At 31.1% G+C, this 15,769-nt stretch overlaps 1 protein-coding gene across 2 annotated transcripts in view; it reads right to left on the minus strand.

Annotated features, from left to right (window-relative positions):
* Positions 1-11,712: 11,712 nt before the first annotated feature.
* Positions 11,713-15,769, minus strand: part of LOC145256265 (von Willebrand factor A domain-containing protein 7-like) — a 246,407-nt gene continuing 242,350 nt past the window's right edge. For both annotated transcript variants that reach the window (XM_080114941.1, XM_080114942.1), the window contains one exon: positions 11,713-12,336. In XM_080114941.1, the coding sequence (XP_079971067.1) occupies positions 12,208-12,336 (129 nt within the window). In that variant the 3' untranslated portion in view covers positions 11,713-12,207. The remainder of the gene's footprint in view (positions 12,337-15,769) is intronic.

Raw genomic sequence — 15,769 nt, forward strand, 5'->3', positions numbered from 1 at the left:
ACCCCATTACTCTCAAAATATTGCAACAAACTGGTTGTCCTAAACATAGAAACCCTTGAAGAGGTCGATTGGTTCAAATATTTTGGCTCCATCATCACTGCAATAGGTCAAGAGGATGAAGACATCCTCAACCGTATTAGTAATACTTGTACCGCTTTCTGTCGACTTTGATTGTGGCTCTGGTCTTGAAAGGAAATAAGGTTGAATGCCAAAGTCAGAATCCACCAGGTTCTCCTTTATGGCTATAAGACTTGGCCTGTTTGGGCAAGTGACTTACGCAAACTGAAGATATTCAACCATCACTGCCTATGCAGCATCATCAGTGTCCACTGGCAACAGTTTATTCCCAACAGTACAATTCGCATTTGCTATAAGATCCACTCCTTCCAAAAATCTCTCCTTATCAGACCCCTTTGTTGGTTCTGTCACACTCTTTGACAACACTCAGGTGACTTTGCAGTGAAGTCATCGATCTAGTATCGCAACCAGGCTTAAAGTAACGTTGTGATGGCTGAGTCAGAACCTGACTCAGGACAATGAAGCAGGATTCTGAGCTCTCACCATTTTGGGATTCATCGCTAGAACCCTGAATGACTTACACTCATAATTGAACCAGCCTTAAATCGCCGTGTTTGGTTAGCTAGTGTTTGGGATGTTGTGAACTTATTAAAAAAAGCCAGTCCAATTGATGCAGAGTGAATGCCACAGCCATAACCATGACCAATAATCAAAGAAATTTTCACAGAAGCACAAAATAAGTGGATAGTCCTTAATCGAAGAAATACTTTCCTTCTCATCAGAGGGTAGGATTTAGCAAAATGCGGGATCGGATTTTGCTTGCAAAAGTATTTGATGAAGCTACAAGTAAGTCATAGATCTTACTTAGTAACAAATAGTGAAGCAGAGGGAATATGGTGGAGGAAAGGTGATTTCACGTGAATGGATAGTCTAGTGAAGGGCAAAATATCCAATAATGGTAAAATCCAAAATTAAAATACAAAAAAAGTTGATTAAATTTCTTTTTCCACGAGTAAAATCCAAGAGAATCGTGTAATTAGAAGATAGTCCAAAGTAATCCAAAAGGCAGAAATCCATGGAATAATTCACAAATTCACAAGGAAAAGGGAATGAGTTCAAATAATATTATTAAAAGAAAGATAAGATGTGCATAGAAAAAAGAAATGGAAGAATTTAAAACACGACTGTCAAGGCTGGGCTGATTTAAGAACTCTCTCTCTCTCTCTCTCTCTCTCTCTCTCTCTCTCTCTCTCTCTCTCTATATATATATATATATATATATATATTTATATATATATATATATATATACACACACACACACATGTTTTGATAAAAAAAGATATACACTTTTAATGTATATATTCAATAAAGTTATTTTAAAAAAATGTCACATTTACTCAATAAAAATGGATCTGCACTTTCACTTCATATTTTTCATGTCCCTGGTTAGGGTATTTGCCCCACTTTATGGTGTTATTTATAATATTATTTGATTATATACATGTGTATTATATACTGTCCTATATTTTGTTACTAATTTTTAATGCTGTATCCCAGAGTTCCACTGTATATCATAAGTAAACAATTCCAATACCAAAAATATATTTATATAACATTTATATTATTTAATTAGCTGTGTGGTATGTCTTGCACGTGTTTCGTTGAATAGTATAGATTGACCAAACTACTCCTCAGAGATCCATATAAATCCATAAGAAAAATACTTTTTTTTTGTGACTGAAAAGAACAAAAGATGCAAATATATATTCGGAAGTTACATCGACCGAAACGTGAAAAGATGATGAGAAGAGTAGTCCAAAGAATCCAAATAATACAAATAATCAATCCTCATCTAAAAAATTCAGTGAAGTCATACCAAATTACTCGTCTTGTTTTCTCCAAAAAAATGCTATCATGTTGATTCTTGTCATTTTTTTTTTTATTAATGTAAATTTTATTTTTCTGTAAATATTTCATGTAAAATTGTAAATTGGCTTAAAAACAAAACCAAACAAACACAACAAATGTTTTATTATTAATCAATAAAGTGCTTATTTATATTAATAATCTTTTGAACAAACGCATTTTAGGTGAAAACAGTATTGCAATCTAATGCGTTATGTCAAAATTAGTATAAATTCCAAAAAGGACGAAAAATAAACCAGTAGTAGATGTGCTAGATGTATTTTTAACAAAATATCATCCACAATTTACATTCTGTTTAAAAATGGCGACTCCCCTTAATTTAAATCAAGGGAGATAAGTCAGTTTTTCATTGAATTGGTTGCACAAACCTTCTACACTAAAACATACAATAAAACTTGATAATTTGATAAATTCTGTTTTTACTTGTAATTATTTTTCTACTGGATCATTTTTCCAAATTTTTGTAATTTTATGTGATTATAACATAACACACTCGAACATTTGTCACAAAAGTTCATTTGTTAATATCAAACGCATAACATTAGAATTTTGTAATATTTTCTTCACATATTTTATTTCTTTTATTAATTTTGAAAAATTTATTATTTACATCATATTTATTTTTCTTTTTTGCGTCCAAGTAACTCTACAAGATGCTCTGTCTGTCAGTTGATCTTTGTTTAACATTAATTTTAGGGACATCCTGCAACATATCCCGCGGCCCTATTTCAAAACAGCATATTTCACAAAAGAATTAGATCTAATGTTTAGCAGACAAAAAGTGTAGTTGCAATATATTTAACTTACAAGACACAAGACACCGTGCAAATTCTTTGGTGATTTCGGCATTAATCTATATGGGTCAATACAAAAAATATGTTCTTGTCCAGCATTCCCCCTATATTTAAAAATAAAAATAAAGAAAAATCTGTATGATGTATGCACCGTGATGTAATGAAAATATCACACTCCAAAAGTCATATAAATTGATCAAGTAGTTTTATTTTTATAAAGAAATTTAATTTTATGAGGAACTATATTGTCTACCATTTTGAAAACAGTCTTTAAAAAAAGAGAGATAACTCAACAATAATTTAGACTTGCGAGATTTATGTTGTAATGCTTATGTGTTCCAATTAATCACTTAGAAATTATTTTCTTTATGAAAATAAAACTATTTGACCAATTTATGTGATTTTTGGAATATGATATATTTGTTTTATCATGGGTACGTACGTCATACAGATTTTTCTTTGTTTTTGTACACAGTAGCGTCCAAAACTAAGTGACAAAATTTTAAAAACAAAATAATTATTAGATCAGGGTTAAAGTTTTGAATGAAGCAGATTTCATTTTTTACCATCATATTTTCCTTTTTGGATATGGTTTCAACTATTTGTTTGATTAAAAATTCGATAATATGCGTAAACGCTTACTTTCTTAAGTGGTCTTATGATTTTGAACAGGACTGTATATAGGATGAATGCTGGAAAAGGACCGAAATTTTGCAAGCAATTTTGAAGGTTCTGTTTAGAATTAAAGAATGTCATGATTAATCAAATATATTTACAAAAGATTTTTTGTAATAAGTCAAAGAAAATTTGGGCATTAATATGTCCAATTTTTAAGAATTTATCACAAAAAATATTTTGTAAATATTATATTTGATCAAAATAATTTTAAAATTTAACTTTAGTTACAACATTAATTTATGCTATGCATAAAAATGTGAATTGGTTTTAAGAACTATTTGAAAAACAACAGAAAAAGTTTTCATTGAATTATAAATAGAAACTAATTGTACCTTTCTACTCTAGATTTTCACAGTACACTAAAAACTGAGACCTCAGTGTTTCCAATATACATCAGACAGTAGATATAATTTTTAAAAGACACTCCAATCTTTATGGTTATCAATATCACTGAAAAATACAGATGTTGTTGAAATATGGTTACTTCTCCTTCTGATCCTAAAAAACCTTGAGAATTAACGAATTAATATTATCTTTGCTTTCTTTGTCTATTTACATTTACACCCCAACACCCATTCCTCCGTATTTTTTTTTTCATATTACGATGTACGTTCAACAAGTAGTATGATTAATTATCCTTCTCCTCTTAAAGAAAATTTTTTTTCTGTCGGTCTGTTATGCTTAAGGTTGAAATGTCACTTTTATATGCATACCCACACTTTTGTAAAATGTTTTATCTGTCGGTATTTTTTTATCTCTCTGTTTCTCTCACTCTCATGCTTAAGTTTGAAATAGCATTTCCGTTGCTTAAATACACACTTTTAATGGACGCATTTTAAGAATATCCCATGTTAGGTTCTTTTGTAGAATAGTTGCTTATCTGTTAAAAAAAAAATGTTTATCTTTAGTTTTGAACCACAAATGAGCCATAATACTTGAGTTTATACTACATACTTTAATTGTAGCCAGAAATGACTTTCTGTCCCCCAAAAGGTGTCAAAATTACTTTCAAATTACACTGTGCAATAAATTTCAGGTTAAAATTATAAGAAGCTGCCACTTAAGACCTGTTTCGTTGTAAGAAAAGTAGCCTGATACTAAATCTGACCTTTATTTCTTTAAATTAGGCACCATTTTTATGTTCTATAAAATCATATTTTATTATTGGTTATAAATGAAAAACACAGAATTGTAAGTTCAAGCAACATTTTCCCTCTTAACCCTAGTGTTAAGCGTCATCCTCCCCTTTTCCTATTCTAGCCATAGTCTGCTAACATGCCAAGGTTCCATGTTTCGTTTAAAAGTTTCTTCATCACTGAAATATCCTGATGGAATCTCTCGGCATGTTTATCACTCACATTGTTGAGATTCTCTGCAAAATTATCGAAAGTGAACATTTTGCAAAAAAAAAAAAAAAAAAAAAAAAAAAAAAATGTACCTAATTCGACATAAAAAAGGCTAGAAATGGATTTCCCATACCATTCTGCATATAAAAATAGTCAGAAATGATCCATACTTTTTTGAGCGTTATACAGTGTTTTCTGCACACACACAAAGAAATGAATGATAATCTCAAAATTATATATATATATATATATATATATATATATATATATATATATATATATATTAAAAATCAGTTTCAAAAGGAAAACAAACAAAATCAATTTTATTTTGTTTGTTTTTCCTTTTGAAACTGATTTTTAATTCAAAATTATGAATCATTTTACTCAATATTAATATAGCTCTAGGATATCTATACCTATTGAGCTTATTATATATCTGCAGTACAACGAGTACTTTTTTCTTTTAATAGTATTGATACATTTACTAATACATTACAAATAAACTCTGCTTTTTAGACTCCAGGTCTAATGCCCTCTAAAAAATAATACATATATATATATATAATATATATATATATATATATATATATATATATATAAAAAATCTCTGAAACAGCTACATGGTAAGAAGCTGATGATTCCCGTTTTCTATATACAAAATTTTAGTTAAGGTTTTCTCTTTTCATCCTTATGTAGTTAAATTCTGTTTTAAAATGGAAGACTTTTGAGAAATCGGCTTATGCAAGTGCTAAGTCTATTTCTATTTAACAATTTTAGTTAAGTTTAACTATCAGTTTCTTTTTTGGGACACACTGTAGTTTCATCCATATATAAATGAATTCTCTTTGGTCATTATAAACTTTTTAGAAATTGGATTATGTAGGTGCTTAGTTTGCGATAGGTTAAAATTAATATTTTTTTTCCTTCCGGGAATCTAAACTGCATTCTTTATTTTTATTTTGCATTTTTTTTTATTCAAAGCTTCTTTAGACTCTCTCTCTCTCTCTCTCTCTCTCTCTCTCTCTCTCTCTCTATATATATATATATATATATATATATATATATATATATATATCTGTCATAATAATAATAAAGAAATTAGCGGTAATGTTAAATCAAAAAAAAGTATATCTATATATGTAATAATAAATAATAAAAAAACGTCTGGCATAATAATAAAAAACAAACAAAACAAAAACAAAAAAAAAAAAAACAAATAAAAACATATTCGGTATGATTTTGTAGCAACTCGTTGTAGTGACAAACTTTTCATACAAAAATTGACTGAAGATTTGAAAATTTACTAAAATATTTTTTGACTAATCCTGTCTAACCTATAGAAATATCTTTTAGAATCTTCAAGTCAAACCTAAGTTTTCAGTGGGCAAATCTAACTTTGCTTCTGACTAAGTAATTTTCATTTCTAATAGTTGTGCTATGTTATTGGCAATATAATAATGTACTTTGCTACAATTTAAAAAAAAAACTGTTGATGAAAATCAAAAAGGGAGATAACTAAGATTTTGAATTGAAGAATATAGTAAGAGTTTTCTACATTATAACTATTTTTTTTTTCTGTATAAGTTTAAAAATGTTAAAATAAATAAATAATTTTCTATCTCAAGCAACGCCAGATAGGTACAACTAGGGGTTTGTTTTACTATACACAAAGATTCGAAAAAGTTGTCAAAAAAATATATATAATAAATAAATGTTATCAAAGGCAAGATAAGCTACTTTTCTACCTAACTGGATAAGTTTTTAGTGTTTTTACTTAATGTAAAATGTTCAATCAGTTTGAAAAATATGCAATGTTTTTCGGTATATTTGAAACAGACAAATCGCGGCGATCTCTGTTGGATACGTTAAGTTTGGGAGAATGAAATCAACTTCAAAAACTATACAAAATACTGTTAGAAACTCACTCAATATTATATGTTATCGTGACATAGGCTGACAAATATTCGCTGGGTTTCTAACAGTATTTTGCATAATTTTTTAGTTTGAACTCCTTTTCCCAAACTTAATGAATTCAACAGTAAGGTAGCCGCCATTTGTCTTTTTCAAATATACTGATAAACACTGCATGTTTTTTGAACCGATTAAACATTTTACATTAAATAAAAACGCTAACAACTTATCCAATTAGGTAGAAAAGTAACTTATCTTGCCTTTGATAACATTTATTTTTTATATATTTGTTTTTTGACAACTCTTTCGAATCTATGTGTACAGTAAAACAAACCCACAAGTAGTATTCTATAAAGCAAGTTTTTGAGTAAGAATCGATTTCAGTCAATTGGAGAGCCAGGATTTCTTCAAATAGCCAATCCTATCTTACATATAAAAATATCTTGACGAATCAAGTCAAACCTAAATAAGCTTTCACCTGTCAAATCTAACACTGATTCTGATTAAGCAATTTTCATTTGTTATTGTTGTGCCATGTTATTAGCAATATATTTATATAATTTTATACAAGTTATTCAAAAACATTATTTTTAGTCTGGCTTGGATGATTGATAATGTAAAACATTTTTCAAAAACCACTTAAAAATAAAAATCAGAAATCAGAAAGGGACATTACTGAGATTTTAAATTGATGAATTTGGTGGAACTCTTTTCCTGCTCACTGTTTTTCCTCCTACCTACAGCCTTGGTTTTTTCAAGACTAAGGTCAATAGGCATCTCCTGTGTTTGTTATAATCATCTTTTCTTCTCGTTAATTCTTTACAGCAAATTGCTTCACGCCACGTCGGGAGAGATTTCCATAAATAAATAAATAGAACTAGATGTTTCAGATCCGGGCAAAAGTTATATCCCGTGGATTTAGAATGAGGACTTTCATGCTAAATTGATGGTTGAATATGGTTAAATTTTGGCCTCATTTCTACTTAAAATACTTTATTGTTGTACTGCATTCACCCAAGATATACGACATAATCACGTTTGACACACCAGTTCCCGTCATATCACTGAAGTTAAGCAACAATGAGCCAGGCCAATACCAGATGGATAACCATTTGGGACTTCTAGGTGCTGTATGTGCTCTCCGCTTAGTCCGGCATTGTTTCCTGTCGTCCTAGATTCTCCTTGCCACTGGATTCAAGCAGTGCTGATTCAGAAGAGGTGTGGTTCTGGATTGCACAACCCTTACCTCAGAAATACACACACAGCTGCTCTTACAGGACCTATCCTCTTACAGGGGGTATCCTTTGTCTTTTGAGACTGAACAGAGGCATTGATTCACCCAAGGCGGGTTGAACTGGCTTCCTCTGAAGGAAAAAAATGTCCAGGGAATATTAAATTCACAAGTGGTTAGTTGCCTGTAATGTTTGGTGCATTTTTCATAAGGAAACCAATATCTTCAGACAGACTGATCTGGTAGCACCAGATGCCCTAACAGGTATCACCACTCCTGGCCAGAATGGGCCTGGGAGCGATGGTAACTAAGAGACAACTCCATTCTCCATAGCCCTCAAATGGGGCCTCTACCATTGGATGTTGTTTACAGTCAGACCCAGGACTAGCAGATCGTTGATACTGGAGACTCCAATGAACGAGAAGAGAGAAGAGAGAGATCTTTCTTTAATGCTTGCTGGGCTTTCTCTCTGCTGACCAACCGTGATTTCCACAATGGGCTAAAGAAGTTTCTTAAGAGACAGATGGAATCAATGCGTCGTACAAGCTGATTGGTCAGTGTGTGTCTGAATCACTCAGTGAGAGCATTGAGTCATGAGAGAAAAGAAATCTTTTATGACTGCCATATCATTAACATGAAATTTTCAACTTTATATTTTTACATAAGCAAAAAATACTACTTCCTATTAATCCCTAACTGTGCATTGAATGGATACCATGATACTTAGTTTGCTGCACCTTATTGTAATAAAGGTCCATAAACATAGGCACACACAAACTGGTCTCCCTTCATTATTTTGTGTATACAGTTACGTTTTTCTTCCAGCAATATAATTATGGGAAGATATGTAACAGAGCGTATGTGAAAATATTAGTAGCGGCTGAAGGATAGCTGGCTAGCGAAGGTATTAGCAGCAGCAGCAGCAACCATTTGAGCACTATGCAAATGAGCAAGTGTGTGCAGACTTGTACATCATAAGAAAAATGCAAAAAAAGGACAGCACCTGGAGGAAGAGAAAGAAAAAACCTGGCAAAATGGATGTGTGGCAGTGAGAGACTTTTAAGCTGGTGTCGAGATGGCGGGGTTTTGTTAATCTCGTGGCAGACGAAATGAACAGTAAGAAAAAAAAGCAGGCATTGTTTGGAAAGTAATGGTAATAAATATCATTTTGCTAAAATAGAAGAAAAAAAACTGTGTCGAATTTATTTATTTTGTTTGTTTGTTGCGGACAGTGTGGGGGTCCGAGAGAGGTTTGAAGTGTAACGAACATAGTTCGAGCGTAACAGCCACATTACAGATGTCTCTTCTATGCAGAAGTTCAAGTGTAATGTGAACAAACATCTTTCTACTCATCTCCCTTTATAATGCCTTGCAAATTATGTTCCCGATAGTAGCCCCCTACTTCAAAGTGGCACCTGCCTTGTTTGGGGTGAAAATTGAATAATAAAAAAATAATAATATAAAAAAGTGCCTTTGCCTTATTATTTAGAGTTATGTTTTTTTATTCATCAGACGCATATTTGTAGCCACTATAAGTTTATGTTATTTAAGAAATTTTGGTGTTTGTCCAGAATTCCCCCTATATAAAACAAAAACAAAAGTAAAGAAAAATCTGTATGATGGACGTACCCGTGACAGAACGAAAACATCACATTCCAAAAATCACGTAAATTGATCAAGTAGATTTATTTTTAGATAAAAAAAAAAATCAAATTTTATGTCGAAACTACAAGAGATGATCTCACAACGCTATCTTGAAGACAGTCTGAAGGATGAAAGGAGATAACTCTAAATAATTCAAACATGTGAGATTTTAGAAAGCCATTCTTAATACGGATGCATTGGAAAAACTTAGATTTGCTTAAAAATTATTTTCTTTATGAAAATAAAACTATTTGATCATTTACCTGATTTTTGGAGTATGGTGTTGTCTTTCTGTCATGGGCGCGTACTAGTGATGGGAGGATTCCAAAATTTTTCACGATTCCAATACAATTACTGATTCTGTACTAAATTCTCGATTCCGATGCAATTACCAATTCCAATTCTTTATAAAAATCTAAATATTTAACTATAAAACTGTTATTTTTTCTCGATTGCTGTAAAAACAAATGTTAAATATGCAGATATGTCCTCAAGTGTAAAAATACACTTGTGGGGGGGGGGAGGGGGGATGATCTATAGATTTTATTTTTAGTGATATTTTTAATTTTTAAATCGATAAATATCATTTTATCATTAATACTAGCAATAGGGATTTTTTTTAAAACAAAATCAAAGAAAAAAGGCAATTAAAAGAATCGTTTTTGGTATCGGGAAATAAGCACAATTTTTTTTTTCGATTCCAATACCCCCAAAACTTCCGATTATTACGATTCTGATTAATCGTCCAACACTAATACATACATCATATCGATTTTATTTCATTTATTTATTTTTATTTTATTTTTTTAAATATGGGGAATTCTGGAGAAGGACCAAAATTTTGCAAGCGAATTTGAAGATTCTGTTTAGAATTAAAGAATGACACTGTTAATCCATTCATGTCCAACTTTAAAAAAATTTATTACAAAAAATATCTTTTTATCTTTTAAAAATTTGGGCATTAATATGTCCAATCTTTAAAAATTTATCACAAAAAATATTTTGTACATATTATATTTGATCAAGATTATTTTTTAAATTTAACTTTAGGATAGTTACAGCATTCATTTATGCTATGCATAAAAATGTGGGTTGATAATAAGAACCATTGGCAAAAAAAAAAAAAAAATTCGTTGAATAATAGAAGAAACTGATAGAATCCTTACGCTCTAGATTTTCACAGTATACAGAAAACTGAGACCCTAGTCTTGCCAATATATATATATATATATATATATATATATATATATATATATATATATATATATATATATATATATATAACTAGTGTTATTCATAGTCATAAAGATTGGAGTGTCTTTTAAAAATTACACCTACTGTCTGATATATATATATATATATATATATATATATATATATGTATATATATATATATATATATATATCAGACAGTAGGTGTGATTTTTAAAAGACACTCCAATCTTTATGACTATGAATAACACTAGTGCGTACATCATATAGATTTTTCTTTCTTTTTTTTTTTTTTTTAAATACATGGAAGAATTCTGGAGAAGGACCGAAATTTTGCAAGCAATTTTGAAGGTTCTGTTTAGAATTAAAGAATGTCACGGTTAATCAAATAAATATTTACAAAAGATTTTTTGTAATAAATTAAAGAAAATTTGGACATTAATATGTCCAATTTTTAAGAATTTATTTACAAAAATATCTTTTGTAAATATTTCTTGCAAAATATCTTTTGTACATATTATATTTGATCAAAATTATTCTTAAATTTAACTTTAGGATAGTTACAGCATTCATTTATGCTATGCATAAAAATATGGGTTGGTTTTAACAACTATTTGCAAATTTTTTTTTTATTGAATAATGAATAAAAACTAATTGTACCTTTCTATTCTAGATTTTCACAGTACACTAAAAACTGAGACCTCAGTGTTTCCAATATACATCAGACAGTAGATATAATTTTAAAAAGACACTCCAATCTTTATGGTTATCAATATCACTGAAAAATACAGATGTTGTTGAAATATGGTTACTTCTCCTTCTGATCCTAAAAAACCTTGAGAATTAACGAATTAATATTATCTTTCCTTTCTTTGTCTATTTACATTTACACCCCAACACCCATTCCTCCGTATTATTTTTTTCATATTACGAAGGACGCTCAACAAGTAGTTCCTCCTACTGTTTTTATTCCGCCTGAACGGATCAAAGAGGATTGCAAAATTGCATTGTTATAACGACTGAATTTACAACCTGCAAGTTTCATAATTCTGTTACAGATATTGGCGGTGTGAGACTCTAAAAAAGCAACACCTGTCATGGACAGACGTCAGAAGCAGAGATGCGTAACTGAATTACTGGCAGAAGTGCATTTAGAATGGCGGTGACCGCCAATATACATTTTAAATTAAAGTATGTAGGCTAAAGTCGAGCATAATCGTTCGTTTATGTTCCAAAATCAAAGATGCGCGAAATTTCTCAGAGGAGCAACTATTCTAGAAAAGAACTTGTTCCTGTTTGTTTTTAAATAGATTTTAAAAGTTTTATTTTTTTTCTGTTTTATTATTATTATTTTTTTTTTTGTTGTTGGTTGTAAAGAAAGATTTTTTTTCTCATGCTTTCTATCGTCATCTTCTTCTTCTGTTCTCTCGTCTCTGCAAGTCTCGTCTAGATCTCGCGTGATGTCGACGTCAAAAGAAGACTTAATGTTGCGACGACGACCAAAACAAACGCACAGCATTCGGACCGATGACTTGAACTGGTGATATCTGTTTCTTCGACCTCTTCCTCTTCTAACTGCAAAGATAAAACACCAAAGAAAGGTTACATCGGCCGAAACGTTGTAAGAATAACATTCAAGATAAGAAAAATAGTTTGAATACTAAAAAAAAAAACAAAAAAAACAAAACTATATAAATAAAACAGATGTATGTGTGTGTCTGTCTATATGTAAATATTTAACCGATAAACTCTTAAACTACTGGTTACATAACACTGAAATTAACAGGAAATAATAATCATAGACCAAGGATGGTTTATAGCGAGAAAAAAAAAAACCTTTGGATAGATGAATAACGCGTACAAAAATGCCGGCAAATTGAAATGCAAAATGTTCATTTCAACTTGTTGACATATTTCTATTAGTTTTGCGCATGCGCAGGCTCAATCATAGCTTGTGGTGATTTAATTTTAAATCTTTTAATCTTATCTATCTGTCGCGTTTGCTCAGACGGGAGGGAACACAGTTGGAGCACTAAACGAAGGGACGTGGTTGGAGTGCTGTGTTGGATTCGATTTCTAGCTGATGGCACCCAAATCATTTATTTTAAAACTTGAAATCAATGCTGTATATTAGGTACAATATAATATTCAATAGAGAATTGACTGTAATAAAATCTGCATGAATTATGATATATTTAAGCGTATATATATATATATATATATATATATATATATATATATATATATATATATATATATATATATATATAGCTTTAAGTAAAAGAGAAAAGAGAAAGATCAATTCCACAAAAGGAGACTTATCCGGATAATGATAAGCTCAACAATAATTATTGAAGCTTATACAATAGGACAACAAGAGAATGAAATGAAGTCACAAAACTATATATAGGTAGATATAGAATGGATAATTTATTGAATAATGGAATACAGGCAAAATTTGGGGGATAGAAGGGACTCTTTATGTCAGGGCATTTCGAAGCTTAATGCTTCTCATCAGAAGAGTAGAGAAGATGATAGGTAGCATGGGGGAGATGCGGCGTCTAGTGCAAGGTTCGTTAGGGATGAAAAAGATTAAGAGGAATTATAGAGTGTTGGGGGAAGTTTTAACGAATTCTAAATAAATAAGGAGAAGCTTATTATATATAGCATGATATATATATCCTATCATATTATATATATATATATATATATATATATAGTAGATAAAAGTAAAAAAAAATAATAATGAAATATATATATATATATATATATATAGTAATTTATAAAATATATATGGCGATTAAGCTACACTGAATATTCGGCGTTTCATCCACTATAGGATTCGTTAGGCTTATGCACGAATTCTGTGGTTGTTTCTTGTTTTTATATATGTTGAGGATTTTTAGTTAGCCAATCAGCTTTCTAGTATCCACTGCGCCCCTTCCTATCAGCCAATGGGCATGCATTTTATCGAACAAAGGATCTGTTTTAGAACTAGGTTAGTGGTTTAAGGTAGACGTTTTTCTCCCTTTTTTTATATATATATAAATATACCTATGTGTACACACATACATGCACATATACATACACATACATATTCTTTTCCCACTTTCTTTTCTATTTTCCTTTTTTCCCCTTCCTCTTTTAGTATTGGCTATTCTTTAAAGATCCCAAATATTTCATAGTGGCCTATATATATTTTTTAATATTACCAACATATATCCTACCCTTCCGATTTACTATTATATGTTTTTTTTTTTTTTTTTTTTTTTTTTTTGTACACAGGACTCACCACTTATCAAGGCCCGGAGGCCACTCGAGGATAAGAGTTAATGGGTATACATTAGTCAATGTGATTATAGCGTAGTAAACATAAGTAGTGAGAATTTTGTAAATTGGATTACTTAGCGGGACGGTTCATCCAGAACTTGTTTACGTTGGACTTGAAGACAATCATATTGTAGTCAGCTGGAAAGCAGGCAAACGGAAGAGAGTTCCACAGGCGTGCAGTTCTAAGAAAGAAGCTTTGTTCATGGAATCTACGTTTAGATTTAGGCACAGATAAAGAGTGTGGGAAGTTATTGATAGTGGTTTTGGCTAGACAAGTGTTTTCCGTGAAAGTTTGGCAAGGGGGAGGACCATACATTGAAGCTCAGACGAGCTTTTAATTTTAATTACAATTTACCATTTTATCCTATTCTTTCATCCTCCATTCATATCTAAATGTCATTAGGCCAATTTTTTTATATTTGCATTTTGCATAATTCTGGCCCTTTTCCTCTTTTGATGAAAAGCATTTAGCTTTGAAATGCCATGGCCTAAAGATGTTTTTTTTTTTAATTTCCCCATAACTTTTCTGGTTATATAATGAAGTTATAAATAACTTTTATGCCTCATCTTTCATTGAATATTACCAATATCTATATACAGTCTAACCCGGATACAAGAGACTTCTTCAATGGCCCTAAAACGCTCTTATATCAGGGTTACACTTATACCAGGTTCTTATATCCGAGTCACACTGTACATTAACACAAGCTCTAATTTGGGACCAGAAAAAATGTTTCTTATATAAGTGTTTATTATATTTGGGTCTCTTATATCCGGGTTACGCTGTATATATATTCTAGCAGAGCAAGCAGGGAAGTTACTTTGATTTCTGTAGTTCTCAGACGGATGAGCATTAATCTAATGGACCATTTATGTTCGATTGAGAGATATATTTGTCTGATTTGCAGGTGTGTCATTCGAAAAGAATTCATGCAAGAAGTATGCTCTAACACATGACGCATGAAATAAAAAAACAAAAAACGTAACACAAAAAAATGGTAGAGGTTGTCACCCTAATAGTTTATGGATACAATAATCAGTTCAAGAGTCACCAACCTCATAGGTCCTGCACTGTTGGCCAAACTCCAACCTTTGTTCCAACGCTGAAATGCGGCATGCCTGTGTCTATTTTACATGTACTTTAATGGTAAGTCCTTGGACGAACTCAAAGTACTTTTACCCCCTCGACGTAAATCCCAAAAAAAAAAAAAAAAAAAAAAAAAAAAAAAAACAGACAAGCAGCAAAATCCCACCCCTACACTATAGAGCCTTCTACTCAAATAGGTTATTCCCTCGAACTGCTAGACTTTGGAATGCCTACTCGGGCTCCTGTTTCTGTTTTACAAGTACTTTAATGGTAAGCGCTTGGACGAACTCAAAGCACTTTTACCCCCTCGACGTAAATCCCCACCCCAAAAAATAAAAAAATAAATAAAAACAAAAAAACCAGACAAGCAGCAAAATTCCACCCCTACACTATAGAGAACCATAAATGCCGCAGAGCCTTCTACTCAAATAGCTTCTTCCCTCAAAGTGTAAGACTTTGCAATTCCTACCTGGGCTCTTGCTTCTCTGACTGTTACTGACATGCAGAAGTTCAAATGTAATGTGAACAGACACCTTGCTGTCCAACTCCCTTCATAATGTCCCTGCAAATCTGGTTCCAAATAGTAGCCCC

Source organism: Euprymna scolopes, chromosome 32, assembly GCF_053919585.1.
Source record: "Euprymna scolopes isolate OS-2025 chromosome 32, ASM5391958v1, whole genome shotgun sequence".
Lineage (NCBI taxonomy): Eukaryota > Metazoa > Mollusca > Cephalopoda > Sepiida > Sepiolidae > Euprymna > Euprymna scolopes.